This window comes from Morchella importuna (assembly GCF_003444635.1).
Source record: "Morchella importuna strain M04M26 chromosome Unknown Morimp01GS035, whole genome shotgun sequence".
Classification (NCBI taxonomy): Eukaryota; Fungi; Ascomycota; class Pezizomycetes; order Pezizales; family Morchellaceae; genus Morchella; species Morchella importuna.
Window position 1 is genome coordinate 529690 of NW_025763432.1, and position 25555 is coordinate 555244.

At 46.6% G+C, this 25555-nt stretch overlaps 6 protein-coding genes across 6 annotated transcripts; 3 read left to right on the plus strand and 3 right to left on the minus strand.

Annotated features, from left to right (window-relative positions):
* Window positions 1-1755: 1755 nt before the first annotated feature.
* On the minus strand, window positions 1756-3767 carry LAJ45_09383 (uncharacterized protein; the record flags this gene model as incomplete). The annotated part of the gene is made up of 5 exons (XM_046118926.1): window positions 1756-1770; window positions 1836-2140; window positions 2221-2645; window positions 2705-3269; window positions 3329-3767. 5 exons carry the CDS (start codon window positions 3765-3767, stop codon window positions 1756-1758), a joined length of 1749 nt encoding a protein of 582 aa, XP_045968004.1.
* Window positions 3768-5031: 1264 nt separating this feature from the next.
* LAJ45_09384 (uncharacterized protein) lies at window positions 5032-5451 on the minus strand (the record flags this gene model as incomplete). Its single annotated transcript, XM_046118927.1, has 1 exon — window positions 5032-5451. One exon carries the CDS (start codon window positions 5449-5451, stop codon window positions 5032-5034), a length of 420 nt encoding a protein of 139 aa, XP_045968005.1.
* A 1024-nt stretch (window positions 5452-6475) lies between these two features.
* Window positions 6476-8936, minus strand: LAJ45_09385 (uncharacterized protein; the record flags this gene model as incomplete). Its single annotated transcript, XM_046118928.1, has 6 exons — window positions 6476-7379; window positions 7440-7449; window positions 7548-7766; window positions 7831-8651; window positions 8717-8788; window positions 8860-8906. 6 exons carry the CDS (start codon window positions 8904-8906, stop codon window positions 6476-6478), a joined length of 2073 nt encoding a protein of 690 aa, XP_045968006.1.
* A 5895-nt stretch (window positions 8937-14831) lies between these two features.
* Window positions 14832-16084, plus strand: LAJ45_09386 (uncharacterized protein; the record flags this gene model as incomplete). Its single annotated transcript, XM_046118929.1, has 4 exons — window positions 14832-14887; window positions 14952-15532; window positions 15613-15682; window positions 15862-16084. 4 exons carry the CDS (start codon window positions 14832-14834, stop codon window positions 16082-16084), a joined length of 930 nt encoding a protein of 309 aa, XP_045968007.1.
* Window positions 16085-20416: 4332 nt separating this feature from the next.
* On the plus strand, window positions 20417-23488 carry LAJ45_09387 (uncharacterized protein; the record flags this gene model as incomplete). The annotated part of the gene is made up of 9 exons (XM_046118930.1): window positions 20417-20728; window positions 20783-20854; window positions 20906-21010; window positions 21092-21244; window positions 21317-21475; window positions 21537-21571; window positions 21629-22056; window positions 22114-22781; window positions 22841-23488. 9 exons carry the CDS (start codon window positions 20417-20419, stop codon window positions 23486-23488), a joined length of 2580 nt encoding a protein of 859 aa, XP_045968008.1.
* Window positions 23489-24192: 704 nt separating this feature from the next.
* LAJ45_09388 (uncharacterized protein) lies at window positions 24193-24959 on the plus strand (the record flags this gene model as incomplete). The annotated part of the gene is made up of 2 exons (XM_046118931.1): window positions 24193-24570; window positions 24639-24959. The coding sequence occupies 2 exons, from the start codon at window positions 24193-24195 to the stop codon at window positions 24957-24959; spliced, it is 699 nt and encodes a 232-aa protein (XP_045968009.1).
* Window positions 24960-25555: the final 596 nt, after the last annotated feature.

Consider the following 25555-nt stretch of genomic DNA (forward strand, 5'->3'; position numbering starts at 1 on the left):
CGATACGAGATGAAAATACGTAGAATGAACAGAACTTGAATTATAGCAGAACAGACGCAATGATGTATATTGATGATGATGAGAAAGGAAAGACCGTAGCTAGCTAGACATAGAGGCCGTTGCCCATACGGACACCTTTACACAAAGGGATTGTTCTGTACAGTTCTCTGACTAATGTATGACAAATCGTCCTCCAGCAAATATGCCCGACAGCGTCACGATATCGGGGTCGGTCTTGGCACATGTAAAATCTCCATCAGGTAAATCATCACCTATTTAGGTGTTTTTGAGCTCACAGATTGCAGATCAACGCCCTTTTGGTAATAAACCGAGTGCTTTATGGAGATGGACAGGGGTATTTTTAGTGGATTTTGATCTGGCGTTAATTTGTATGGGTAAAAATTGACATGTCTCCCTACCAAACTGACCCAACTTCAAAGTCTACCTCCTCAACCACAACACAAGATAATTAAAATTAAAGGTCGCAGAATAATTATCCTCTTGATTCTCTATCATTCTACGGCCTTTAATCAAAAATATATTGTGTTGTGGTTGAAGGGATAGATTTGGCGTTCATGTACTTTTACCGGCCCCGATATCGTGACGCCCACCATACAAGTATCGATGCGTCGTCGGCGACGACGGACAGGGTGGCACCTTATTCTACGCCGCGGCCGGTCAGAAATAGGATTGTGCTATGTACAGCCGCATTTGAAAAGTATTGGCACCTTCGAGCCAAACTCACGAGGCAGTCCTTTCTGCTTTTCAACCCCCATATTCAAGACAATTGCCAGAGAGAGCTGCCATGTCTCTATTGCGGTCATACCTATCAATAAGTTGAGTATGCGCGAGTGCCATGGATTTTGGTGGGCTACAATCCATGAACGACTCAATGTAGTAGGGTGCCAGTACTTTTCGAATGCGGCTGTACATAAATGTACTTACAATACTACATGTATACTCGGAGAGCTAGAGTCTCATCAAACAATTAAAGGCATGGCGAGACCTAAGTATTGGCTCATTCTTCCTGTAGTACCTACCCGGGCTGAGCGCGTGTGGTAAGGGTGTAGAGGGCGTATGTGCGGGTATTGAGGGTAAGTGATCAGAATCTGAGAAGTGAATGTTGCGGTGAATACGAGTATTTTGTCTTATGAGATTCTGATCACCTTTTGCAGCACCCTAGTACTACTATGTGCATGTAGGTGCAACGCCAGGTAAGTGAGTGTTTGACATCTGAGTTGTCCATTAAGTTGGCATCGACATTTAATTTACAAGGAAGTCTGCATCTGTCTGGCTAGTATTACACTCGGCTCATGGGTTCCCGAGCCCTACACAACGTCCCCCTAAAATGATCAGTTTTCTTCCATACTTTTGAATGTTTTTAAGATTTGGCTATAACGTATCCCAAAATAATGATCCCTCGAGCCACGAAGGCACCGCACTGCATGTTAGTGGCACTACTGAAATTATAACGATTGACCAGCTATAGAAACATTTCACGAAACTGCAAGCTTGAGCCGCTTAGTTATGGTACTTCTTACAAAATAAGTGCTCTTGTCCGGGAGCAAAAATAGTACACCTATGTTTATGTAAAAGTGGTTAATATACGAGCCCGTTTATCATTATTGGCGGTCAAATATAATACGAAAGGATTATTTACTCACTTTACAAGCAGTTTGAATGATAAGCTAATACCCCTTCCACGTTTATAGTACTTTTCTTCTGTTCAAATTATTTTTCACTTTTTGAGATGTGCTAGGAAAACTCGTGCTATGCGCAATCAGTTAGGGATAGTTGAATCGATCGAATAGGATCCTAAGGCAATATCTAATTACCTCTATTTCCGCCGCATAAATCTTCCGCACCTGCTTACGATCAACGAGTAGCTCGCGATGCATGTTTTTGCTTTCGTCCTTTTCTTTCTGAGACCGGGAAACCTTTGGAAGTTCATCTTTCACCAAAATTATCCCTCCGATTAATTCGAAATCCATAATTCCATGGGACCTAGCATTAGCATTTAACTGATTAAGTACCAGCGTATTCACGGGCCGGGAAAGTAGAATTTCATCTATCTGCATTCCAGGGGTTTGATTTGGTAGATGATAATCACAGAACCTTCTGAAATGAGTCTCATTGACGGCTAAGGATTGTTTGAGATATCAGTTAGAAAAATAAGAAGCACACCTGAGACTTTCGGTTGATAGAGAAAACGTGACGTACCGATTACAGCAAGTGGTTTTGGTTTTCTGCCAGAATAAATGATGCAACAATCTTGAACCAGACGACATTTCCTGTACGCTGCCTCTATGGATTCAATGGGAACATAATCCCCACTATATCTCCTTTCCAAAGAGTCCACATTACCGATTATCGTTGGGCCTGGGCATCTTTTGTACGGATCCCATTCAGCTAAAATGCCAGTTTTAACCCAACCCTCATCTAGAAAGGCGGCGAGAGAAGCTTCGGGGTTTTTAAAGTAGCCCATATGTGGTACAGAAGGTCCACGAATGAAAATCTCACCACATGGTGGACTTGAAAGAGCAGAGTAGCGGGGAGTTACAGACACAAGTTTTATCTGCAGTGACGGTAGAATCATGCCAGTGTTCTTATTATTGTACCGGGATGGTGGCATAAATGTGACCATTCTAGGTTAGTAAAGTTAGTGTCTTATAAACGTAAAAAAGCAGAGATTAAAGAAACTAACGTGCTCATTGCCATAAATGAGAATACTTCGACCATCCGGCCACTTGAAGACAGGACTGCTCCGAGGAATTCCCTCTTCTCCCGAGCATGCATTGAACAACTGATCCCAAGCCATCTCATACGGGTACCAAAAAACATCTCGCGGATAGGTTTGAGATAAATGCTTCTTTCTAACGCACATATTGTCATTTTAGATAAAACCCCTATAGGGTCTGTAATATGCTCGGCCTTCTGCTCAGCTGATTTCCAGAAACGCTCTTGCCAATCATTGCTATATCCTTTGATCTTTTCTAGGACATGGCCATGTATCGTATCCCACCAGGCAGGAATTCCAAAGAGAATAGAGGGCTCAAAGGATTCAATATCGCCACTACATTCCATTGTGAGATCGCTGTACGGGGGAGGTAGAAGATAGAGAACGCCATTAGTTCCGAACCCGATTCTCACGCCAAGTAGTAAAAATGCATTAAGAAGGTTATATTCAAACGTAAATGCCAGTGGAAGATATGAAAGGTAGGTATCCGACCTATTTGTCGAGGTTTTGAGGATTTGATGAATGTTTGCGACTATTTGAGTGAGACCTAACTGAGCGGAGTGAATAATTCTCAAGGGAAGCTTGACTTACTACTGGCAACCATGTTTCCTACAGTGATTAGGACACCTAGGGGATTTTTCTTTCCGTTTGATAGAGGGTAAACAGTTCCCCATATTCTCTCCCCATCTGATTGTTTCTGTCCCTCATACTCAGACTCCCTTGATTTGCTGTTGGTCGTGGATTCTGATTCACACTGTAGCATAGCTTTCCCCAGGTCATGTAACTGCTCTAGGCTTATTATCTTAAGGTATACTCCGAAACTAGTTTTTAGGCCTGCAATGCAAGCCTCCGTATTCTTGATGTCTTCTGCGGAGGTAGTGATTTGCTCGTAGATGATCGTGGACACATTCGGACACTCAAACAATATCTCCGATAGAATGCCCAGAAGGTCGCTATCCACGAATACCACTCTCCCGTGTGTTTGAAGCAAAATCTCAACGATGATCCACTTGTCGGAATTTGGATACATTGTTACTAGGGGAATATTGGACACTGAGGCAGCATGACTGAGCATGAACCAATTCGCGCTGCTCAGGAGAGTTAGACACAACATCGACGGTGGACATACGTAGACAAGTGGGGGCAGACCTATTTCTGCCAAACATATGTAATCTCCCTTTCACAACCTGCATCAAACCGGCCGATAAAGTTAAAACTATCTTGCCGACCTCATTGTACGTTAAGTATTTCCATTCCCCCACAGTTACAGCCCTCACTGTCTGGGCGCTGTCCTCAAGCGGAGGCCCACCTGTATCTTGTCCTCTTACTCGTGACTGGGGCCCGCCGGTCCCCCGACTGGCAACCTTTCTGGAAGCAAAACAACGTTCATCTCCATATTTGGAGACTGCAAACGAAAGTATCGCAGAAAGAGTGTTGAGCTCCGGTTTAGATAGTGGCGTCTCTGAGTAATGTAGGTCTTGTGAAGGGCTGATGTTAAATGGGGGGGTTTCTGTAGGAGGGGACGGTGTTTTCTGTGAGGACTCTTGTGAGGATAACTCTGAAGCCGGGCCTATGAGGCATCGCGACTCAGGGCCAGAAGGCAAACGACTGAGGAAGTTTATGTTGTCCATTGAGAACCTCTGTATGAAGGCCATCTTCGAATAGAATACGTGTCGGGAGAGATAAAAAGGGGGGAACCTCTAAATGAGGAGGAAGGAGGCGCGATGAACGACTTTAGAGTAGGGTAAAAGGACGTTGAGTTGTGATGACATATGGTGGATCTTAAGATTTACCGGGGGAAAGAAAAAGACAGCAAATGGGGGCTGTTGGCGAGTGATATTCCATGTCTGGGGTTTAAGCGCTAATGAAAAGGTTAGGCGTGGCACACTAATCACCAAGCTCGGCGCACACGTACTCTCAATACCCTTATTCATAGCAAATACATACCTGTACCCAACTTTCTTAATACGCTGATTCTTATTGTGTCCAATATGATATATGTATCTACAGGAAGGAACCACCATCATGCATGGGTGCTATGAGGCTGATTCACCTCTCCCGTACTGGTAGGGCTCTAACATTTGGATAAAGCTTTTTTTGCTTGAATAGATTATTCTCTATAGCTAGCTGCGCAATTACTATTGATTCCTCCTTAATGTCGGCCTCCACCATTGGAAGTATCCAGCATGCAAAAACATCCGGATACATTATCCATCAAAAATTAACGTTATCACCATTTCAGCATCGTCTCCTTACTGCAGAAATACAGTCACAGACGTGTGACTTCTAGCTTCTTATGTCTTCATCTTACGCAGCCTAATTAGCTCACGTATCTCTTCGGCTGAGAGGGCAGTAATTATACCCTGATCTGTTACTTCCCAGCGGCCTGCCAGACGGCGCACGCTAATCCGGTACTTCCTTTTCAGATAAGTGATTTTGAAGGACGTTAGAACAGTCTCATCGACATCTAACATCCACTTCAAAAGAGGGATCCACTCAGAAATGCCGAACGCCGTTCCCCCAAGAACTATAGCTTCTTGGTTATCACGGGGATCCTTGTTTAAAATGCCGAAATGCTCGACCTTTGCTCTGCATAGATGGCAATCGATATAGACTGGCGGGTACTCGCCGTGCAACTTACCCTCAAACTTTGCCTTGAAAATACCCTTCAAACAGCGTATGCACGCTGCATGAGGGCACAATTTGAACTTCATGGTTACTTCATGGTGGCCCATGCAAGCAGCACACTCCAGATCCGAAGGGATGTCTATATCACTAGTGTCGGAGTTCGCTTCAAAAGCGGACTGGGCCAACAGTCGTCCACTATGATTTCCACTTATCCTTTTTGGTGCGGTGCTTAAGGATTATTCGAGGGTGCTGTCGTGGTTTGTTTGCTCGGTTCTTCGACTGGGTTGAGATATGGTTCTAGTAGCTGGCGGACAAAGATCTCTTATATCATGATTTCTTGATTCAAACTTTTGGAATTCCGCTTTTGAAATGAGTTTTTCAGCGAAGAGGTGTGTAAAAAAACAGAGGGTTTTGCTAGTCTTGAAAGTAGATATATAGTAAGCACGAAACCTACATTCTAGATCTCTTTCCAACTTGATATCGTGCAAGCTTCATGCGCTCAAGTAGTTAATACAAGCAACTTGAAGAATTGATTGGTTGATTACTTCATTTAATTAGCGATTGGAATTCCCCCCCATGTCGCAAGATCACTTCCACGTTTACCGAGGATTGCTAAATAAAATATTTGATAGTACATACAATGGTACCGAGTCACTATATTCAGTTTGTAGTGGTTTGCCATGATGGAGATGGTAAGAGACAAATAATGTTTCTTGGTCATGACATATCGGGAAAGGGTACTGTTGATACCATCCTCATCCCATCTCAAACTGACATAACAGACATATATGTATCTGTCAATCTTCCCCGCCGCCAACTCATACCCTTTCCAACAAAATGAAATAAATACAACGTACGCCTTAATCCTACTAGAGACCCAGCCACCGACATGGAAAACAAGGAAAGAAAATCGCTCAATCCCGAGATAAACAATGAGTTAAATACAAAGGAATAAAATTTACAAAATCATGAACATTTCCATAATTCAATAGGATAAGCTCGTAATCGATTAAATCGCTGATGGAAGAAAAAAAAAGAAAAAGAAAAAAAAGGAGTAAGAAACAGAAAAAATGTTGCTGTTCTCATACGTCATCACCTGCGTTTATGCATCTACCTCCCATGCTTGTTCTCCCATCGATCTAACCTCCTGTTGACTGCTCCCAATAAAACTTTTAGTATCCACTCTCCGTCGACACCACCTCCCTCTCTACCTTCCCCTTCTTTTTGGCCATCCGGATAAGGCGTATAATCAACCATATCCCTGATGCCATATATTTCTGCTAATGCATCATCTAGATCCTCTAGCGCCTCCCGAGCACCCTCCTCGTCACCAATCTGGAAGAATTGAATCCCAACCTGGTGCAAAGGCGCGTTAAGCATATCGAGTCTCCTAGCGGCATCAACAATTACACTTTCTGGATCATCCGTTGGCTCGCCGTCAGTCAGAATGATGATATTGAGTGGCTTGGGATACTGAGCAGTATTGAACCCCGGAGAAAGGGGCGTCATAGGTGGTGATCCAGGAGCACTTGTCCGGACAGCGGCGTATGAGTCCAGATAATCCCTTAGAATGCGGTCTAGACACGCAGCGATAGGAGTGATTCCGCCAGGTTGGACACGATCGAATAATCGGTGCACCTCCGCGGCGGATTTGACATTCCGTGCATCGTACTTTGTTGAGTTAAGAAAATGTATATCGATACCATCAGTATCATACTTTGTGGCAATGGTCGCGATGGTTTCGAGGGCGATCCGAGTATCAGACCAGCGGGTGAAGGCCTCCATGGAGGCAGAATCATCAATTATAAAGACAGTATCGAAGGATCGCAGAAAGTCGTATTGATTTTCACGCACACTATTTCTACCAAGACCCCTTCGGGATAAAGTACCACTTGTTGCAGAGTGCCGCTTAATTTTCACATGGATCTCGCCGTGTCCACTTCCATGCCCGCTACCATGCCCACGTTGATGTTGGGATCCATTCCCATTCGCATTTATATTCACGCCCCCGCCGCTACTGCTGAAACTCTTTCCCGAATCTTGTCGCTGGGGTTGTTCGATTGTCCATGATCACTGCTCCCAATCTCAATAGGTTCCGGTTCAGAACTCAGCTCAAATGTTCCAGGGCGGGGGTCGAAATTGGTACGGTAACGGTGGAGTAGACTGTTTTGGTCCGGCTTACCAATACCGATTTTTGATACCGCATAGTCGATATAATCTTGGCCGCTCATTTCACCACCAGAAGTTGGAGGGGTTTGTGGATATGGCGGGGGTATCGAGCCAGTGCGCGAGAAGCCTGGGGGCGCAGGCGTTGAAAAACTAGGATGTGTGTTTGAACGGCGAGCTTGCTCAAACGGAGAGGGTGTTGGTGGTGTAGCAGTGATCATTGGCGTACTTGGAGCTTCAGAGTTTCAGTAAATGAATTCCAGGGGCGAATCCTACGGGGAAGGGATTTAAAAACTTACTACTACCACTTCTATTCCGATTCCCACCAATGATGATTCCCATTGAAGAACCGGAAGATGGTGGGGAATTCGATAATGTTTTTGACATATCTATGATTTGCAAAGAATCGGGCAATGGGTATTGCTGGGATGTTTGAAATGGCTCGGGCATCTGAAGTGGTTCCGACGTTTGGCCCTGCATCGGCACTTCTATTGGCGCGGAAAGCACCGCCGCTCTAAGCTCTGCTGGAGATGTTTCGGACCTTTCCGATCGATGTTTCCTCGACTTTGACGAATGTTTCCGCGGTGGGCTGTCGGATCGCGACGAGCTAGAGTGTGAATTCGAATGTCGCGATGAATTTTCCCTGGCCGGTGCCGTTGATGAAAGCTCCGATCGCGATTTATGTCTTCTGCTTTCCTTTTCACCACCGGCTCTAGAAGTACTCTCGGTCCTCGATCTATGTTTCCGCGACGACGAGGACGACAACTCTTTATCCGATCGCGACTTGTGCCTTCTAACTTCCCCCCCGAGATCAGGTTTAGATGTGTGGCTTCTCCCAAGCTTGGATGATTTTTCGCTCAAAGGTGGTGGTGCGGGGAGCCGGGGATCTGCAGTTATCGAAACGGGTCTGTTTCCACCAGTTGGCGAAACTGAATAATCCTTCTTGCGACGATGGAGGTGAGGATGACGGTGCGGGCTCTGTCTTCGATCTTCCTCTGTATCATCACTGCTGCCACCCACAAAGGAGAGGCGCCGAAAGGCACTCATAAGATATTGGGAAGACAGCTTGAATAGTGTGTGGTCTAAGGCCTGGTATGTATAATTTTTCCGTTCCTGATAGCTGCAAATTTGTGATTAGAATCGATCTTAAGAGGCGCAGCACTGTGTTATGTGGGTTTCCTGTACTATATATAAGTCTCGGTACCTCTTGAGTGGAGATCTGGCGACGGGTAAGTGTTTGATAAATGTTTTGTATAACTGTACACAGCAACAGCGGGGAAGGGGAGGGGGGGGGAGGTGGAGATGAGGGTTGTGGGAGTATTTATCACCTATCCAGCCAGGACTTATTTACCAGCAACAACCAAAACAACAACATGCTGTTGTTGCAGCCGCCGCTGCACCACATCGCCAGTGCTTTTTTTTTCTCTCCCTCTTAATTCCTAATTCCTCTGGGCGAGTTATGTGGGTGGGTTGTTCTCGTCATATTTGTTTCTGAGAGCTGCAGCTAATTTTCTAACCTTGCTAGTTTTGGGGTGAAAATAATAATAACAGCTCGGATATTATTACATGGGCTGGGGGGTAGTGTGTGGTGGGTGATGCCGGGCAAAATATTTGGGCTTGCGTGTGATTATGCGATTGAGGTTAGGGTTGGTTGGTTGGTTGTCTGTTGAACTTATTGTTAAGCAGCCGGAAATCGGGGCTTACAATTGGTCCACAGAGACCGCGGGCCTACTAGGTACTCTACTTTATCTTCAAACGCCGTAGCGAGGCTGATTTTGTTATGTCAGATATACCGAGACTATTGGGCGAGAAATCCCTCCGGGCACGTAACCCCAGTCCTTGGAATGCATGCACATACCAATAGGGCGCTTTACTTCACAACCTGGATGTCGAAAGAGGGTGAATGACGGACCTCAATTCTTCCAGAAGCTGACATGGAACTTTAAGCACGAGTGATAAGTGCAGTTGGATAAAATAAGGCAGCAGCTGTCATTTCATTAATGTCATTGCATTTATCATCCAGCGATGCATCTAGACAGTAGAAAGTCTAGAGGATTAAGGGAGAACACGTTTCTATCCCCCTACCCAACCATGTCTGGGCTTGGTATCGTTGACTGCAACTGGTGTGTAGGTCATTCAAACTTTAATGCTTTCTTTCTCAGCGCTGCTCTTTACTTCATTCCTTACCAGGGCACACCTAGTTTTCATCAATTCGTCCCATAATCATGTGGTCTACAGGCAAAAAAAAGGTTTAAAACTTGAGACAAACAGCCTGGCGTCTCTCTGATAGAAAATGGTTGCTCCCAAACAGAGTGGATCAGACTAAGCTGAGCTGACGAATCCGTGACCGCGAGAAGTGCTAAAGTTGAAAAAATAGCAGCACTTTGACGCCTATCTGCCAGTACCAAAAAACATCCGTCCTGTATATAATCTCATCTCGGCCCGTATGGATGTGATCTTGTGTGCATTGAAAACCCAGATGGCTCATCAGGTAAATGTATGCAGCTAAAGTCACTAGCTAGCTGCGGGAATACATCCAGGAACAAGATGTCCGCAATTTACGTCACATATTTTTCAAACTTTATCTAGCTGTCATGCCGACACACACATTTTCCAGCATCGGCCGGTCGGCATAAAGCGGCCATGTGACGCCTCAATCTATCCGGAGTTCGGAACAACCACCACCTGCATCGGATTCTTCGGAGCGGAACTCGGCTGCTTGCCAAGGCTTGAATTTATGTGAAATGACGGGTGCCAATTGTATTCAAGGATTGGCTGACTCATTTACTGCATGCAGCATGCCATGGATTTAGCGCTGTTAACTAGACTTTGGGTTTGTGCCAATCAGATTTAGGTATGGACTTTCTACTGATTGAGGCTGTAGAACTCTTTCGCCTCAACTAGCTCTTGCTACTTACTGGGCGTGAATTGACTTCTATCATGAAACTGGTGCGGCAATCTAAAGTGGTCGTGGGTTAGGTTTACTTCAAGGCTGACCAGAAGAAACGTTCCATGCTCCTGGTGATCGATTATTTAGAGTTCTCACGCCCCTCATGATCGGCGGTATGGTTTCCTGGGACTGTGCCTACTCTAGGTACCTACATAACGTCCTGCATACCTGGTATTAAGAACAGCGTGTCACCGGATACGAACCAGAGGGCATATATACATCGGTTCTATAACGTAGTTGCGTATTTCCGACGCCTTGATTATGGGAGAGTTTAAAAAGCTTATCTGAAATCTGTTCATCCTAGCTGACTGCAGCTTGCAAGCAAGGCTGACTCTGATCTGAGCCCGGTAGTTACGCCCCTATTGGTCAGCCTCAGTTGTTTCACTTATAGGTGTGGGGGAGTCGATGAAGAAATGGGGGGGTGAGTAGAACCGAATTCACTCTATGTGGAGTTATAGGTTCTAGAACGGGTAGCTATGCGTCGAGAAAGCTTTATGATTGCCATTTTCATATTGAAAAACGGGGGGCTTCTAGAACCTAAGTGTGACACGGCTGCATGTTATCATATTCTCCAACAAGAGACAGATGCTGCTACCCGCCGAAGAGAAATCGCGGGGCGAAAGGCGCAAAGCCCGTTTCGTGAAGCTCCATTTCATGAAGCTATATAACATACTTAACTCTGCTTGCGGACTGGTTCGCATCGTCAAGGAAGCCTACATCGTCAAGCCTCAGCTGAGAAGCCGCAGAAGAACAGTGGCCAGATTATTCCAGATTTCGCCCTTTGCTCAAAACCCCGAGCAAGGCTGCAGGCACATTTCCCCCAAGCCCGTGTAACCAGCCTTAATCATGAGAGTGTTGCACAAAGAGATCTGGAAACGGCGACAAGCTGATGGGGCTTATTTTTTATATAGATGATAGCATTGCATTCCGATGGTAGTAGGTATAACCTTATATAGCGAGGGCGGGGTATCATTTGAGAATCTGTGCTCCCACTCTCGGGGGAGTAACAGAACGACACTTTAATATCAGGAAAGGAGTAATGACATGATTTAATTCGGGAGTGTGGAGAAGATGAACGTTCATTCCAATCCCGATATTATGGATTATGGGCGGGACCCTGCACATGCACTATTCACGAGAGCGTTATTAATTATCTCTGCAGTAGATATTATAAATATCTTGGACCCCCACTGCTCTGATTCTATCATAGAGAAATTCAGGATGGCTGCTTGCATTCATGTACCTCTTTAGAGAGTCTCGATAGCGTTAATATATATTTTCTTCTACTGCAGGTAGCAGTCCACTTGACCGTTTGGGGTATGTATCGAGAGAGTGCCGATGCCGTCATACAACTGAACTAGTATAAAATATGATGGTCTAGGTGAAGATAGTTTTTTGGCTAACTTAAGTCAGCGAAATTTTGGAAAGAATTGAGTTCCTATTATCGTATCATACACAAACGCATTGCCTGACCAAGGCCCGAAATATACACATGAAACTAAACCGTGAATTGCGTTTCAAATAAATACATAAAACGGGCATCAAAATTAAAGCAGTTCGGAACAATCCTAACCCCCACTGTGAAAAATAACCAGTTATTCTGTCCATGTTTATTAACCCCGGCTCTTGAGAAGGGAGCGAGATATATTATACCTGTATGCGCATGAAGTAAGGATTGAGTAGGATATTATAGCTTGTAATTGTTAAGTCAGGATTGCTGCGGGGCCGCGGGGTTGGACAAAGTAATATAGTTTCAAGAATTCTGCATCATACAACGCTAACTGTACTGGCCTTATCCATGAGCCTATGTCGGGAAGATATTATAAACCATGACTATCTCATCTCGCTATAGTGACTGCTACACTCTCTCAATTGTCATCAGGGCCGACATACATCTGATATATATGGGCTGCGTTATCAATACTGTCTCGCTAGCGCTATTAGGTTTTCTTTCTAAAACTCAAACCAGGCTGCAAATGGAATATCCGCGGAGATTTGGACCGTATGCATTTACGTATCATTTAGTCTGAGTAGGACTCACAATTCAAAATTTATCTCCGGCAAGTACCTTGAAAATCATGTATTAGAGGTGCCGAAAATATATTTGACCGCCTAAGCTAGCCGGATTGAGAGAAATCCTTTATATTTGGTGTCAATTCAGGATATAAGGAGTTTATAAAATCTTGGAACCCGAACCCTAACCCTAACAACAGTCTAAAAAATGAATTCAAGGGCTAGTAATAACTGATTAAGGACTCGAGTTTCAATGATTGTCCAAGTCAAATTGAGCTTCTCATCCTCCTCTTCTAGAGCCGTCTTGCTGATCGATCATAATAAGACTCTGACTCAGACGCCGAGAACATGTGGGTTTTGAAGACTTTGGGTGAGATTGAGTGGTAATAATCCTGCCATGGGGGTCTTTCATGCGTGAGACATAGTCCAGTTAGCCTTGGATTGAATGAAATACGGAATCTAATAATGTCGTACCGATGTCAAGGTGTCTTTAAAAAGCTTTGTTTGAATACGTATAGAAGCTTAGATATTAGTGTATCATCAACAGGAACATTAATGCTAATGAAAGAGCACTGCGGTGCATGTCAAAGGCGCCCCCGAGAGATCGAAAATTTATACATAAGAAAGCTATAAGTCATTGCCATACCTATGAGAGAAGAGTTTGGGGAAGATGCTGTCTTGTTATAGTATAGGTTACCGGTTACGTGGGTCGTACTCACAAACTCGAGTCGGCCAATTCAATGAAGTACTAAGATCCGAGGGATATCGTGGCTGGTATCAATATTTGATGGGAAGATGAAATATAATTAAAGAGGGCCGGTGGATACCTTTAGGACAAGGAATAATTATATATCGCTTTCTGCTCCTATCCATGATCGATTATCCTTTATTTTTTATCGAATACTTGGGCGCTTTTCTTTGGCTAGTAGCGTTTCGATCTTTTGCTTGATTAATTGAATGCGTTACTTTTATAATATAGTGATTCTAAAATTAAGGCGATTCAGGTCACCGCTAGTGCGGGGTCATTTTCCGGGGGTACGGTGCAAGCTCTCAGGACTTTATAAAGCTCCCAATTAGAAGCGTATTTGTCCCAGATGAATGAAGAAGTATAAACTCTGACGAGATATACACCCAGAGAATAGCCGTAGGGCTTTCATAGCTAGGCGCAAGACGGACTCTACTCTCTGTAAGAAGTCGAAGCAAAACGAAAAAGTCCACTCTCTATGCTCTGTTTTTGTATCTCGCAAACCGCCGTGAAAAGATGATTCGCCGCCTTGTTTGTTTTTCTTTTTCTGTTTTCTTTTTGTGATATATATCCGGGTACCGTTGTGGTATATAGAACTCAATATACTACTCTAGATTAGCTTCGATATTCTCTAACCAAACTGTTCCCGATGTACTCTGATGCGATTCCCTGCTGAAACTGGGAGTAATAGTAGTTATATGGAAAAGACTGAATCTGCTCCAGTCTACGTAGTAGCAGTGCCATACAATCGAACCGGAAAACAGAGGGGAGAGGAACGAATACTCGCTGTATGACAGGGCTACACCCATCCGCTCCTGCCAATGATGGATTATCCTTGATATCTGTATCAACAATCTAGACCTAATGATCCACATACCTCATTCGAGAGTCAGGGACAGCTTTTCCCACTTTGATATTTCATTGACCCCCTCATATCAACAATTCCAATCACCAATACATGTATTTTTGTAACCACCATCGGCCACGGCCGCCGTGCGGTCTCCTCACAACCTATCCCGGAAATATAACCTGCGTCCATCTGGGCGTTTAGGCTCAGCGCTGCCATCGCTCTTAATATGTAGAGTAGAGAGCACGCCGGGGACGAGCAGGAAGGATACGGGGCGGTATGTAGGATCGTAATTGATTACTGCTTTTTCGCGACCACATAGCTAGTTGTGTGTATCTAGGCCCTGCCGTGGTAGAATAATAGGTGACGTTCAGTGGATACTCTTCTGAGTCTTTCATATTTGAATATTGATTGTAGGTGCTGCGTCCGGAGCTTTATATAAAGGAGATCCAAGGTCGAGAATATCGAGTAGGAAGAGGTGATTAAGAGCGTGTAAAATAATATCTCTATATACCTTAAGTAGCCAATAGAAAAGTGCCAATTGTTTCGGGGGTTTATAGTGCTGTTTCGAGGGCTTCAAGTCCGAAACGATAAAAATATCAGAGTCTATATATATGAATTCGAACGCCTGCAGACCCTCTAATTCTCTGGCAAGTCATCCGGTAATAGTCGCACTTGTTCGATACGTATCTCAGAGACCGCACATTGTCTGGAGATCTCTCCCGCGCCATTGAGACATTCCCATATGTTTGAAACAATATTGCTCTCCCTCCAAACTCCGGGCCTACATCGGACACGTCAGTAACCCTAACCCACAGAGCTCAAAACCCCCCTGATAGCCCACAAAATCCCACCACCACGTTAGAACCCCGACCACAATTGAAAACACCTGGAATGGCCACCCCCCCAATGGATACCCCCGCGATGGACACCCCCGCGATGGCCACCGTCCCCCCCAGCTTCCTCTCCCTCATCGACGGCGTGACGATCGGGTCCTTCCTGCTCGTCGCGCTGCTGCTCTTCCTCGCCTACGCGCTCTCCGTGTTCCTGCTCCCCCGCGCACGAGCACCAAGCTGCGCATCATCTTCATCTGGCACCTGTTTGACGGGCTGATCCACTTTGTCTTTGAGGGCAGCTTCCTCTACTACTCGTTCACGGCGCGGGCGGCCACGGGGCTGACGGGGCCGAGCTCGCACGTGCTCTGGGGCGACAGCGCGGTCGCGTATGGCGCGCGACACTCGCAGGCGCCGCTGGCAAAGCTGTGGCAGGAGTATGCAAAGGCGGATTTCAGGTGGGGGGAGAGCGATATCTGTGTGGTGGCGCTGGAGCTGCTGACGGTTTTTGTGGGGGGGCCGCTGGCGCTGTGGATTTGTGATATGGTGAGGAGGGAGGATCAGAGGATGTGGTTCTGGGTGACGGTGTTGGCTACGGGGGAGCTGTATGGCGGTGAGTGTGCGGGTGCGCGGTGCGGTGCGGTGCGAGGGTGAGCGGGTGCTGACTGAAGACATTGGTGTGCGGGTGTGCAGGATTCATGACATTTGTGCCCGAGTGGCTGACGGGAAGCCACAACCTGGAGACGAGCAACTTTATGTACAAGTGCGTATATGTGTTTCTGGTGTTCTGTCTGGATATATATATTCCCCTCCCTGCCTCTCTTCTCAACTCCTCTCTCTCCACTCCTCTTTCCCCCCCTCCGCATCTCTCTAAATCTACACCCCTCTAGAACCCCTCTATCTGATTGATTCCCCCACTAACCTTCACCCCCCCCCCCCCAGATGGGTGCACCTCTTCTTCTTCAACACAATCTGGGTGTGGATCCCGCTGTGGCTGCTGTACGAGGCCTACAACACGTTCCTGCCCGCGCTGCAGCTGCAGGCCATGGTCAGCACCGTCTCGGGCACTGCGAGTGCGCTGGGCGGGGCCACCTTTGGCGCCGACAGCAGCGAAGAGGAGGAGGAGGAGGAGGACAGCGAGGGCGAGGGTAAGAAGGCGAAGTAGCGGGTGTGCGGTGTGCGGTGTGCGGTGTGTGTTTGGATATATGGCCCGGGTGTGTGTGTGTGTGTGTGAAAGAGTGGTTGATACCTGGAGCGACGTGGCATGGAGTAGACAGCGAATATCGTAGACTGAATTATTATATTATTACTTGGTTAAGCATAAACATCCCGACCAGGGCCTGTACTTCTGCAGCCGGGCGGTGTGTGGGATTGAGCGCGGGTGCGAGTGCGAGTGCGGGCGCAGGTGGCCGGCGGTGAACAAGACGTATCTTGCAAGCCACCGCCGGGAGACTGCCGCAGCTGCAGATGAACTCCCATCCACGCGGTCCCTCCAGTGAGCTGCATGTTCTCATCCAGCCCCCGCCCGGTTTAGACAACGTATTGATTGTTACAAGTGCCGGGCACTATATGCAATTTCTCTCACCGCTCCTCCCCGCTCTGCTCTCTCTCCTCGTCGGGCACCAGATGCTGGAGCATGCACAATCACTCGGCAAATATTGCCCCCACAGTGCGGCCGAGTGATATTGTGTGATGAAATGCGGTTTTGTAATTATCTGGCATTGCTCTCTCCAGCGCTCCCCCTACCCCTTCTGTCCCCACTCTACGCCCATTACTGAGCAAATAGGGCGGTTGTAATGTAAGTTTGTGAGATGCGCTCATTTGTAGCGGGTTGAGGAAAGCACTTATAGCAGGGCGGAGTGTAACAACTCGGGCGTGGCGTTTGAATTGCATGCTGTTCCATACTGAGCCGCAGGATCTTTTGTGTTAACTTCTATGTGTATCCAAGTCGCGGTATACATATATATTCAGCACAGAGCTAGCTACGATATAAGCTGGCATATGACTTGCGATATACTTACCATGCAGGGTCAAAGATACGGGCTAGTTTGTGCTGGTGACTGACTGCCGGGCCTATATATAAATGATGGGCGCCGCATGACAAGAGTCACAAGCCATGGTCAGACTTTGCTAAGTGACTGCACATGACATCGAGACCAGTCAAAGATGTATATGGAAGGCTTCGTCTGGTTTTCTTCGTTTCGACCATAGAAGCAAATGTTCCGCCGTTCAAGCTGTCTTTTGAACTAATAGCTTGGCGACGAATCGGACGATGCATTTCCCGTGGTGATTGGCCCAAGTTAGCCGGTATATACTTGCTTGCCAGCATATGAACCCGAAAATGCGAGTTCGAAAGCCAAGGATTATTTGTATGGGGTGGCGCCGATCTGCCATACAAAATAGACATTTGCATTTTCAGGTTCATGTGCTTGTAAACAAGTATGTGGCAGTACCACTCGTCGCGAGTTGGTCTTTTTACATCCTGTTATACTCACGTCTCCACTGCCATGCAAACGGTGTCGGTATATGCGTTGGTGTGGAACTTGACTACAACGCTGAGTATCTACTTGTATTCAATTGTCCTTATACATGTGCTTTGTAAGATAAGACTTAACATTGATGTCTCTTCGTTGGAATTGGGCCGGGCATGATCGTCGGCCTAATAGGCACAACTATTCTTATAAACCTCCCTAGCCCTTCTCATGGTTAACCCACACTTTGACGATGGCGGTAGTGAACATCGGAGGGGGGTCTGCTAATAGACAGAATTTGGGAGATTGATTCGAGTCAATAAAAGTACATGTATTAAAGACGGTTGAAACTGATTATGCGGGAGTGCATAGCTGCGTTTGCATGCAAGTAATGAATTAAACAAAAAAAAAAAAGTGCATAGCTGCGTCTAACCCTAACCCTGTGTTCTTTCTCCTAAACTCCCCAACAGGATAGGTACACATTATTTGGAAGTATTAGTGTTGGTATACTCCAGACTGAGGAAAGATTAGTAATTTACAGGTATATAGTAACTTTGATTCTGCTTTGGAACGAGGCGCGGGAGGATCAAAGCTCGAACGGCGCGGGCCGGACCTGTATATAACAAATCAGCAATGTTGTTGCTGAAAGCGTCAATCTATATCTGGCCACATATGCTCTCATCTGATGCCGATTTGTAAATGAGTCTTGATTCGCCAGGGGATGTCCATATGGGGGAATTAGGTCGTTTGGAAAGTCGTATTCTCTACATGGTAGATTCATGTGGGAATCGCATCATATCAGTAATGTAAATGCATATGTGGATGTGGTGGCTTAGGAACTTGTAAGACTGTAGACGACGTTACGGAACCCTAACCCACTAAAAAACAATATTAGAGAAACGAATTAGTCCTAGACCGGCATATCATGCGATCCATTGATTTGCCATAACATATATATCACGAGCTCCCATCTATCCTGGCCGCTTACCGGGTGGGAAAGGCGTTTTTTGGGTGACTTACTTGGATTTAGAACTTTACTTGCCATACAGCCTTGTGGATGACATTTCTAGAGAGGTCGCCAGTAAGGATATAAGATTCTTTAAATGCCTTAATAACAAGACTACTGCATTAATTCGTTCGAATGGCTGGTCACACAAGATGTCGAAGTTGCCCCCCCAAGCTAATATGAGGGAAGATTAGGGGGCGTATTCAAGACAAATAACCAAATACGGGAATTTCAACGTCTTGTGTGACCGGCCGTTCGAACGAATTAATGCGGTATTATAGTCGGAAGCATGTAATAGGTAAGCCATAGATAGATATATAATTTTATGCCCTTTTCACTCTCATTTCTATATATGTATTGGAAAGACGATAAATGGTTGGTTTCCTGCGCTGTTGGAAAAGTTTGAAATGTATTTGCGGAGTCGGGGGCGAATGATCAACCAGGAACGGCATGGATACAACTTTGCAATTTGGTGAATATTCGGCCTGGGCCTGGGCCTCTTGGGATCCGGATCACAAACCAAAACACTCAGAGACCGAGATATGCGCGATTAGGATCGAAGGTACCGGTTAGTTAAGCCGTTTTTTTTTAGTGACCTTGTAATATACATACCTCTCCAAAGCATGATCAGAAGCACATTAAATTTATATACGTTGATTGGTAACGCGCATTCTAATATACAGCTTGCGGTAAGATTATTGTAGAAATATGGGAGGAGTCCTATTGGCTTGCCCAGCCACAGAAAGCCTGTTTTTAGACCCCTGTTTCTACAATAATTTTACCTCTCGCTGTACTCCATCACGGCGGTAGAGTGGCTTATTGCAATATATGTTATGCGTCTCCAATGATTGAGGCACCGATTGTGGATGTGTATGTAGGACATGCAGCGCAGCTTGCAAGTTTTGAGTCGTTGCCGGCTCGTTGGCATTGACATGCAGCCGCGACTGGGCTTGCTGTGTAACTTATAATATTAGGATATTCCTATAATAATAAACTCTCTGTCCTGGCTAAGCTTTGGTCGGGTTGGCACGGATGCTGATATGCACAGAGTGCGGACAGCATGCTAGCCAGTTGGGTTTGGGAATGGCATGTTTGCTCTGCATTCTCCCAGGGATTCCCTTTGACCCTTCGGGTGCCTTTTGATTTTGCTGTTCACCACCTTTTTGACCGGTGTCTAGCTACACTAGATAGAATATTCCAAGCCCCTATTCCGAGCGATAGTTCATGAGGCCATGTATAACCCCGGTCCAGTATTTCCTTGGCGATTGCAACTGAGCAAACCGGATAAGATCATGCTACCACGCATAGAATTGGTTTATTAATTTATTCAAGCGGCTACAATTCTTGCTCTGAATCAAAGTCATGCATGATTCTGCCTGCTTGTTTCTTGCACGTAGGGATTTTATTTAGGAGGAAGCTCTAAAGGGTCCGTCTACAAGGGTCCATGGGCTAAGGCCTTGGAACTTCTCTTCCCCGCGTGTAAAGTAGGGTTTTCGGGGGAGGAGCGAGGGGCCCTGGCATTCTTGTACCAGTGCATCTATTTTGGCCCTACTTCTCTGCCCTGGAAGCGGGTGGCTGCAGGGTGATGCTTCGGGTGTTGCGGGGGCAGGGGAGCTCTGGAAAAGCTTGGCCATGCATGGACGCGAAATCGCCCAACCGACGTCAGTCATGATGTCATCTCCTGCTGTGTGTGTGCTCGCGTCCTTTCGCTCCTTTCCTGCTTGTTCCAGCAATCTCTTTAATTTTATGGAAGTCGGCACAGAGACGCGATATGAGTGGGAGGGAGGGAGGGAGGGAGGGAGGAAGGGAAGGAGGGAGGTAGAGCTCGAGGGAAAGGGGGGCAAAGAACAGAGAATAAAACCTTCACGATGCCCCACACCATCCGTACGTTTGTTGAGAAGCAGTGTCCCATCATTATCATCCATCATATACCAAAAGAGTCAGAGATCTTCGGTGAATTAACAATTTTATTTTTAAAAAAGAAAGCTAGACCATACTTATATACACCTAATCGAGAGCAATGTCGGCCTCGACTTATGTGAAAGATTACCCAGAGCATGTTCATGACCCTTCGAAAACCCATCACCATCTCCACGGCCGTGTGCACAGCAAGGTCTTGCACGATGCAAAGGTGAGGTTAATACACTTCAAGAACCAGCTGGGAAAGTACAAGAATTTGATCAACCCGAACCACCGCCACGACGAGCCTCACGAGCAACGGGTCGACGAGAAGAGGGACAGCATCAGGGAATCGCACAGGTTCACCAGTTTCGCAGACATAAGAGAGGGCAACAATGTAAAGTGGTACATCGATGGCAGAGACTACTTCTGGGTATGTGGAGATCTGGCCGTCAAAGCGTTTGTTGCGCTGACACTGGTTCGATAGGCGGTTTCGGTAGCGTTGGAGAACGCGAAGGAGGTGATATACATTGCCGATTGGTGGCTGTCTCCCGAATTGGTAGGCCCCTTGAACCCTGCACTGGAGATATATCGGGCTAACTGTTTGCAGTTTCTCCGACGACCGCCCCAATTCAACAAGGAGTGGCGCCTTGACAGGATACTGAAGCGTCGCGCGGAGGAAGGGGTGAAGATCTATGTTATTGTGTACAAGGAGGTGATTGCGCCCTCCAATTCCATTCAATCATGGTTCTCGAGAGGACCATATACTGATGGCCCATCAATTACCGATATATAGGTCGCTGCTGCTTTGACTTGTAATAGTGCGCATACAAAAAGCGCGCTGGAGAAGTTATGCCCCAAGGGATCACCCGGTCATGGGAACATTGTGGTTATGCGGCATCCAGACCACTCGCCTTTCGAGCATGCTGCGGACATGACTTTCTACTGGGTAGGCGAAATTTAGCTTCCCCCAGCTATTCACAATTGAGATACTGACGCCAGCTAACCCGTCTAAATCCAGGCCCATCACGAGAAATTCATCGTTATTGATCATAAAGTAGCCTTTGCCGGCGGATTGGATCTATGTTTTGGACGATGGGATCTGAAGCAACATCCCTTGGCCGATGTGCATCCCGGCGGAGTGGCCAACGAGGTTTGGCCTGGGCAGGACTTTAATAATGTGAGCAACTCGTAAAACTCCCCGAGTGAATGTTGACCGGTTTCTAACCAGTTGATCCCAGAATCGAGTTTTGGATTTTCACAATGTACAGGACTGGTATGTCACGTTTGCCAAAAGACTCTTAGCCGAGCAGCACCGCTAACTCCCGCAAAGGGACCAGAACCAGCTGGATAAGAAAGACTATGGTCGCATGCCTTGGCACGATGTTTCTCTCGGTATCATTGGCCCATGCGTCTACGACATTGCCGAACATTTTGTAGGAAGGTGGAACTTTATCAAACGCGATAAATACAAACGACACCCTCGGTACCCGTGGATCGAACTTTCGTTCACCCAGGCCGATCTCCTTGGTGTTGTAAGACCACGATTTCCAGTCGGCGGATTTGTAAAACATCCATTGCACCCCACAGCGGATGCGATCAAGCCAACAGAGCGGGGGAATGGGACATGCAAAGGTCAAGTTGTGAGGAGCGCCAGCGACTGGAGTCACGGTATATTGAAGGAGGATAGCATTGCGAACGCGTACAAGGAACTTATAAGGGGTGCTCAACATTATGTTTACATCGAGAACCAATTCTTCAGTACGTTTCCCCCACAGGTAAGCATACATAGAGTGCAGGCTAACCGTGTTAACTTAGTCACTGCAACCGGGGAGGAACAAGCGCCCATAAAAAACACCATTGGCGCCGCCATTGTAGATGCGGTCTTGAGAGCGGCAAAGGAGGGGCGCAAGTTCCGCGTCATTTGCGTGATCCCAGCCATTCCCGGCTTCCCTGGGGATCTCAGAGACGCGGCGGCGGCAGGAACCAGGGCCATCATCGATTACCAGTACAAGTCGATTTGCCGAGGAGAGCATTCCATCATGTCCCGCATTGAGGCCGCTGGAGTGGACCCAAAGAAGTACATCTTCTTCTTCAACCTCCGCAGCTACGATCGCCTTCACAAGTCGAAAGAGTTGGAAGAGAAGGAGGCTGCTGCTGGAATTCCATACTCAGAGATTCAGCGGGCTCATGCAGCTGATGTGATGGGCGAAGAGGGCGTCACTGGCGGCAGAGGATGGGAAGACACAAGCAGCGAGAGTAGTGTTGACGAGGATGCCGGAGCGCAGTATACGAGCGAGTTACGAGCGAGAAAGGAAAGGTTTGAAAGGTCCGGAAAGAAGGCGAAGAACAACCTGAAGGAGCATGATAGCATAGCAGCAGACGCGATGCTGAACGAAAGGCAGGTGTCTGATGAGGTTTGGGAGGGCGACGAAGCAAGTGAGAGACAGAACTTTGTCAATGAGGAGCTCTATATCCATGCAAAGGTATATACGGTGCAAATCCGAACTTGTTCTGTAGCATCGGGCAGCTAATACAAGTGTAGGTCATGATCGTCGATGATAGAGCAGCCATCATCGGAAGCGCAAACATCAACGACAGATCCCAGCTCGGCTCGCATGACAGCGAGATGTCAATCGTGATTGAGGATACCCACACCATCACCTCCACGATGGATGGCGCAGAATACCCTGCAGCTCGATTTGCCGCCACCCTCCGCCGTCAGCTCTGGCGTGAACACCTTGGTCTCCTTCCTCCGGAGACTCTCGACGCCTCGAATGACCCCAACGCGCAGCCCCCCAGTTGGGGCGAAGACGGAAGTCCCCCAAATGAATATGACGAAGGATCAAAAGAAGATCTTTTTGTCAGAGACCCGCTGGGTGATGAGGTCTGGGAGACTTGGACCGGAAACGCATTGAGAAACACCGAAATATTCAGGGAGCTGTTTCACTGTGATCCGGACGACAATATCAAAACCTGGAAGGACTACGACTCCTTCCTACCCCGAGGGGATAATGTGAAGAGCGGACATCTGTTTGTGGACGAAAAGATGATGAGTACCAAGGAGGTGAAGGCAAAATTGAGTCAAATTAGGGGCCATCTCGTATGGATGCCGTTGATGTTCCTGCAGGACGAGAAGCTGGACGAGCAGGGTCTGAGTGTGAACGCCTGGACAGAGAGCATTTACACGTAGCCGCTTAAGTGTGCCCAGTTTTGGAGGCAGAGTATTGGACGAGGATGTACATACAGATATACCATTTGGACGCCTGGTTGGTGAGACTTATGGCTTTGTTTTTCATTGTTTCTCATGCTGGGTCATGTTATCGCTGCCCATGTTCGGCATCTTGGTGGCTGTTTTTCTTCGGAGTAATGGACTGGACTTCGGTATGAATAATTTAATTCGATTTCTACCAGTATATGGAGTGCGCCGGATAGGGCTGCGATGGTAAATATGTAGGATGTATGTACCGACATGTTAGAGGGATCAAAATCAAGGTTGCACCTCGCTCAGGCGGAACTCAATATGGCGGATCCCTTTCTGTCCCGTACGAAATTCTCTGGAATTATTTTTTTCTACTGTAGGATCAACTTGCTATCCCGGATTTCTGCTAATACATAATCCCGTACATGATTTGGTGAATTATGGCCGTCAATGTCTCAGCGCCCCTAATCTGGGTCAGACATCGCTATCGCCACTGAGGCAGGGTATTAGTATTACTCGATGTTGCGAGTTGGTTCAGTTGAGCCAGCTTGCGGCGCTTATACATAGGTCAGCCCCAGGTAGTGATAACAAACTCGAGATTGAGAGCAAAACATGCGAATGGTCTCCTCGTCGACTTGAATACTACCTCAGTATCAAAAGGTCCACCAAGGTCGAGCCCTTTCTACGTGGCCGCCATGTGTTTTTCAAAGACAAAGAACTCTTCTTACGGGAAGGATCAATCTTCCTCACAGAAGAAGAACCTTATACCGCCGGCTAGGCCTGTTTCTCGCCCAGCTACAGCTACTAATGGATCCGTACGATCAACTGGAAAAACCAGAAAGGTGCCGGCTGCTCCCACTGCTCCCACAGCACAACCAGCCGTAAAAGTAGCCTCTCCAACAATATCCCTCAAGAGTTTACCAGCAGCAATTGTTCCCGTTACAGGTGGCCCGACAGAAACAGGGGCAACATTAATCAATCCATCACTATCTACTGTTACCACCACCCCAGCGCCTTGCCTCGCAGTTCCCAGCTCGGTCTTACCGTCGCAACCTCCAGGGGCATCGAGGGTCGTGCAAAGATACTTAAAGTTATTCATATTTCCCTGGTCAAGGCTAATGAGAAGTCTTAGTACATATAGTTCTCTTTGGAGGAGGCGCGCAACAGCAAAAAGTTGACTCGGGAAGAACTGGACAGCATCAATACTGATCAAGATATCAGGCAGGTGCTTAAGGAGCTCGTGGAGGAGATAGAGCGCAAGAAAAACGAGTGCGAGGATAAGCAATGGACTTATACAACTCGAGGAGGCGATAAGAGACTTGTGAGGGACTCTGTAAGTGCCTGTCTCACAAATTTAGCGAAACTAGTGACTGTAGGAGATGCGACAGTCGCCGCACTTCCTTCAATCGCGGCTGCTCCGTGGGGCGTCTTAAAATTCCTCTTGACGGTAAGTGAAGAGTAGGACGCAGGGGTTGATAGAATGCAAACCATAACTTTGAATTCATTTTATAGACCGTTACAGCAGGCGTGGATAACACGAGAATTATCCATGAAAGTATTGAAAATCTTTCGAGAGTCTTGAGTAACTGCAATATCTACGAGAGCCTTCTTATTGAAGGGTCAAGTCTTTTTTTTTTTTTTTGTTTAATCCATTAATTGCATGCAACCTTACCGTTATGGCAATAGCCTCTGAACTACCCGATCTCTTCCCCCTCCTCTCGAATGTATCTAACATAGGAAATGAAACACTAATGAATCGTCTCTTGTCCTATTCTTCATTTTCAGCGTCTCTCAACATTCCCCATCCATACCCTACTAGTTCTCTCCTCTCTTCTTCCGCATTTTCATCTTGTCCGTTTTCCTTGTATCTCCATCTCGTGAACTGTTTTGATATTTTGCTGCCTGCTTCGATAGCTCTGGCCTTCCAGAGAAGCCTGCTGACCGTATTGTAATCTTTATAGATTGCAGGAGTTGCAGCCTTCACATCGTACTTAGTAATTATGTGTTTTACGCTTTGTTCACCTTTACCGCATTTGCACTCAGCGCTATCCATCTTTC